Here is a 5,718-nt window from a genome sequence, read left to right as displayed (position 1 = left end):
GTGTGTGTGTGTGTGTGTGTGTGTGTGTGTGTGCGCGCGCGCGCGCGCGCGCGTGTGTACACATTCTTTATTATCTAATATTGTATAATATCTAAAATTACATGTCACACAATACATTTGAGAGATAAGAGCTGTCTGATGTATTAATAATTAATTAATTATTATAATTATAGTGTGCGTTTGAATTTTATTTTAAATCATTAATTTAAAATTAACGCAGAATGTGATATTTAAAATGTGATATTGACGATATTTTTATCGATATCGTTGTGATACGAAAATTCTGCTCCTTGACATCGTTATAAGATCATATATATATTCATATTGATTACCAAGCACGCGTTTGCAAATATTTATCTGTTCGCAGGAAATATGATAAACGTCACGATGCATCAACAGTGATTATCCGGAAAATCATTTTTAATTTTGATTCAATTTCACGTTCACTATTCACGTAACAAAAGAATTCTACGAATACGAATTTCCAATACGATCAATTATAAAAAGTGCTAAATTTGAGAAAATATCGATATCATATTTTGTGCACTTGTGCTTTCACCCCTCACTCATTGCTACTAATACATTATATGAGATAATAAATAATAAATATAGAAATTTTGTATTTGTGGTATACGTTACCAATATAAATCTCTGTATTTATTACAATGACACGTACTGTTACCGCAATAATTAATTTAATTGCCGCAAACCCAGATCTAAAGTTCAGATCTTTTATACATTCGATATGATATAACATTTATATACATATGTATATATAATATGTATAGTTCTCTGCTCTCTATAATATGTATAGCTTTCTATTATTTGTTTGTACATCTAGGATAATATTTATTTTATCACATATGTATAATTATATACATATAATCTTACTTCTTTATTCTTTGAATTATTATTTGCGTTCAATGTAATCATCATACGTGCCATATCGATTTATCCGACGGAAGTAACCTGCAGCAATTTAATCCTACTATTTTAAGATACATGCGGCTTTGAGAGAATCATGAACTGAATCGCTAAAATTTTTGTAAATTGATCGATATTTTCCGAAAGAAGAAGAAATGAAACCATCAAGTGGACATTTATAATTATATAGCGGATTATCGAGAAATATCGATTACATTCTCTGAGGAAAACGACTGTTGGGTTAATATATTTTTTTTTCTAAACTATTCAAGTAGCACAGCGCCTACAAAGCATTAAGAAATCTCTAAAAAAAAGTATATATAAGCGCTTTTTTAGCGCTTTATAGAGACGCTGCTGTGTTATTTGTAGACGATATAAAATTATTAAAACGAGATTTAATACTAAATTGCTGTACGATTAACGTAAATCATATAGCCAGCTTTTATTGTATACGAAAATTTCATTTTTAATTAACTGTTGATTAATTTATACTACTAATTATCTCCAAAGTTATATGTATATACATATAGATACATCGATTCCGTGACGCGAATCGGTTCATTAATAGAAAAGAAAGACAGTGTAAATCTAAGATAGTGATTCCAAGGACGGTATTCATAGTTCGTTCTTAATTTAAGACTATCTTATAAATAATATTTTAAGATACTAATACGACCCTCTATTTCATGACATTTTAAGACTGTACTTAAGACTTAAATATAACATCCAACTATGAAAAATATCGGCCTAAATGCAGATTTTAATTATTACAGTGAGAACCACATATTAAGAGTATTAAGGAATAGATATCTTATCGGAACAGTGATGTGATAATAATGTGATAATTTAGGGAAACAAATAAAGATCACAATAACAACGATCAAGTACTTTTATTAATTATTCATCAGCTATCAAGTATATTTATAATACGACACGAGATTACGCAGACTTGGCTGACTTGACGAAATTAAATCTCTCACAAATTTATCCAAGATGTTACGCACACTAGTAATTTGCAGGAATAATTTAATATTCTTAATTTTCTGGTTGTGGTGTCGTGGCCTGCTGCAACTGATTGCTCAGGCTTTGCGAAGCCTGCACGGCGATGTCGATTGCTTGTTTAGTAAATTTGGCGATACCTTCTTGAACCTTGCTGGAATTTTCGCTGATGGTCTTAGCGGTGTTCTCTGATTCTGACACAAGAGTCTGAACACCCTCTTGGAACTTGGCACTCAGCTGATTCATCTGCTCCGTTGTCTCAGGATTGACGTTTAAATTGTTGAACGTTTCAGACAGCTTGTTCTTCATACTTATCCAAACGCTCTCCAATTCAGGACTCTTAGCCTTGATCTGCGAAACGATCGATCATGTGTGCGAACAGCCAAGAATGTTTTTTCTCAAGTTTTAAAAAAAACACAGAATTTTTCTCAAAAAAATTCACAGTACAATATCGAAAGATGTATGCGAAATATTGTATAATTAAATGTACGCAGATGTAAAAACAAGATACAAATTAAGGCATGGTGCGCAAACTGCATTAAAATTTATCTCAATTATTGAAATAATATAGCGCACAATATTTAATTTTTGTAACAATATTTTATTTTTAGCAACACTTATTTAATAGAAAATACGTAACCAAAAAAAATTGAGATAACATTATTATGTAGTATCGAATCATTCAATTTTAAGCGCGCACGATGTTTCTCAAGTATATAAGCTATTAAATACAACATTCTTGACAAGAAAAGGTATATATATGAAGAGCAGACTTCCAAAATGCATTTTGTTCAAAATTTCATTTTTTTAGTTAAAGAAGGCATAATATTTAATGTTGCGAGACTCATATCTTAAGCTACTCTACGATGTTCTAAAAGCATTTATACATCATCAATTTATGTGTTGAAAAAAATCTTGATATTCAAAGTGCATTATGTCCTTTAACTAAAGACGAACAAAATGTACTTGTTTAACATTTTTAGCAACTGTTTAGCAATTTTGTTGAACATTTCACATTTTATATTATTATTGGCAAATTATTATTTTCTGTAAAGCGCGCAAAGAGAGTTTCCTTGGCCTTCTTTTTCATTTTTTGAAAATTAAATTTTGGACAAAACGCATTTTGAAAGACTGCTCCTTATATATACATTTAGGATCAGTAAATTTTTCTATTGTCTAAGTACAGAAATAAAACGTGTCAGTGTAATAATAAAGTTAAATTACTTGTAATTGTTTATGTTTTTGATACACACAGACAGGTTATAATAACATATACGGTGAGAACAAAAAGTATTCGTACAAGGAAATTTTTTGTAAAAAAAGTCTTATTTGTAAAAAATAAACATTAATTAGCAATTTTATGAGTATATTTTAATTAGCAATAAATATATTTGGTTCTAACATAAACAAACGAGCATTCCTGATTTTAGAAGCTTCTCAATTTTAGAAATTTCTCGCCTGTACGAATACTTTTTGAGCATCCAAACAATAAAATTTTCGTTTATCTTTCAGATGATATATTTTCGATAATTAATGTGTATCTTTTTGGTATATATAATTTTAAGAAACATACAATCTATATTATTCTTTATGAATAAATTGTTAATTACCCAATAAGAAATGATCGTCAGTTAATCGTCGAATCGATATCGAATTGGTGTTGAAATCGTATTGATTTGACATTAATTCGATGACTCATTTCTCGCTGGATAATATTTACTTTTAAAAAATAAAGTTTTTTTAAAAAATATTTTCTCTGTACGAATACTTTTTGCACTCATTGTATATTAAATAAGATTATAATTTTTTGTTATATTATATGTAACGCATCGATACAAACGATACTTCGAATCGTTGTATGTACATAAATTGCACTGTAAATTTTCTCATTTTTGATTTCGATATGGATCGCGATTATCTCTTTTGCTTATTCACATCGATTGTCTCTTTGAGGATCAATTTAAAAGAATAGATTAATAAGTTAGTCGGCTTTTCTCTTGCCAATTTGTTCAGAGAGTAAACAATCCTCTATCTCTACACTCTACGTGAAAAATTAGCCGGTGCGGCGATGTTTTTTTATCTCTAATTTCGAAAATATACGTCTTATATACTCTAGGTCTCTAGATAGTAAGAATATAGCGCGCCGATACTGCGAACAAATAAGTCAGCCTTTAATCTTCATATAGAAGATTACATTTAAAAGAACGAGTTGTAACATACTAAACGAATAATTTCTAAAATTGTAATATCGAAATACAAAATGCATTTTAACAATCGCTTGAACATTTGCTTAGTCGAGTTGCAATAAAATACATTTAATGTACCAAGTATGTAAAAAAAATATGTGTGTGTGTGTGTGTGTGTGTGTGTGTGTGTGTGTGTGTGTGTGTGTGTGTGTGTAAATGTGTAATAAATAATAAAAATTCGAGTTTACCTCATCAGACATGTTCTTGAAGAACATCTGGACATTACTAACTAAGTTGGTGGTTCCCTCCTGGATAGCTGTATTGAAATCCTTTTGATTGGGATTTAGCTGCTGTTGAAGTTGAGCGCCCAAGTTGTTGATGAGATTTTGGGCCTCTCTGATGTGGTCGGACAATTGAAGAGGTTGCGTGTCAGTCTGCTGATTCTCGACATCACTAGTTGGTACAACCTTGCTCTCTGTTGTGACCAAGAGGACGGCTAAGATAAGCGAATGTAAGTATCTCATTTCACGTTGGTATTTTCTCCTTGGTCGATTAGGAAACAACTGATGCGTAGGATGGAGGATTATACTCCCTTTTATAGGCGTTTCTTATCGAAGAGGGCAAAGTGCTTATTATCTCACTTTGACGACAACGACCTACGTTTCTCTCGCTGCATAGAAGGCATATACTTATATATACTTATTTGAATCTGCGCTTGCTTTAAGATGCTTGGCATTTCCAGAAACAGTATTTGTTTCAAATACTTATATAAAGCTCATTTTTTAATTTTGTTCCTAAAATGTTGCTCGACTAATACAAATAATGATAAATAGATAAAAGAAACGAAGCTTATTGCTATTTACAACTCAAGTTTTACGTGATTATTTTATATTGTATTATATTCATTATTATTATAATATTATATTGAATATTATTTCTTTATGGCAATTATAATTTTTATTCTAAAATTATTTTTAATGACGTTGTCTTTAAAAAAATAATAGGTTGATCTCTTTAATAAATCTTTTCTGCAGAGAAATTTGATATACATACGTTGACTCTAATAATTTAATGTACATACGTACGTATAAAATTTTTTGTCAAAATTTGAATTGATTAATAAACACCTAACTTAAAAAAGTTTTAAATTTCTTTTCGTAATGTGTAAACACACACACACACACACACACACACACACACACACACACACACAATTGTGTGTGTACGTGTTTTACTTAGTTGGAACAAACTGTTATTATACGTTTAGCAAGGATTTTATATTTATTAAAAAAAATTAAAATTAATTATAATTAGTAATTCTTTATTAAATGCGCACGATAGTTAATTCTTCATTTACAATTGTTGTTATAAAGCTTATAATACTTAATTCTTTGCAAATATTTTGTTAAAATCTTTTCATAACACTTTAATATCAAATATTTATTATTTCTTCTTAAGAGAGAGAGATGGAATAATTGAGAAATACTTGCTCAATTTGTGATTTTAATATTAAGTTGATACCTTTAACTTAAGTTTAACTGTTTTTCAAAAATCACGGTAATTCATCATTCTCTGATTGTATTTCCAAGTCAAGCTAAATCTTATATAC

General features: G+C 29.6%; 1 protein-coding gene across 1 annotated transcript; it reads right to left on the bottom strand.

The window, feature by feature from the left end:
- Positions 1-1,797: 1,797 nt before the first annotated feature.
- On the bottom strand, positions 1,798-4,692 carry LOC108746684. The gene is made up of 2 exons (XM_018483601.1): positions 4,358-4,692; positions 1,798-2,274 (listed from the first exon to the last, which is right to left on the bottom strand). Exons 1-2 carry the CDS (start codon positions 4,631-4,633, stop codon positions 1,960-1,962), a joined length of 591 nt encoding a protein of 196 aa, XP_018339103.1. The 5' UTR covers positions 4,634-4,692; the 3' UTR covers positions 1,798-1,959.
- Between the last annotated feature and the right edge of the window lie 1,026 nt (positions 4,693-5,718).

Source organism: Trachymyrmex septentrionalis, unplaced genomic scaffold (genome assembly GCF_001594115.1).
Source record: "Trachymyrmex septentrionalis isolate Tsep2-gDNA-1 unplaced genomic scaffold, Tsep1.0 scaffold186, whole genome shotgun sequence".
In the NCBI taxonomy this organism is placed as follows: Eukaryota; Metazoa; Arthropoda; class Insecta; order Hymenoptera; family Formicidae; genus Trachymyrmex; species Trachymyrmex septentrionalis.
Note: the sequence above shows the minus strand (reverse complement) of the source record. Positions and strands in the feature narration are given on the sequence as shown.

Bases quoted from the DNA above. Each gene is read 5' to 3' on its own strand.
- LOC108746684 (XM_018483601.1), bottom strand. From the start codon at position 4,633: ATGAGATACTTACATTCGCTTATCTTAGCCGTCCTCTTGGTCACAACA. The intron at 2,275-4,357 runs GTAAACTCGAAT...ATCGTTTCGCAG, and splicing joins TCAAGAACATGTCTGATGAG to ATCAAGGCTAAGAGTCCTGA.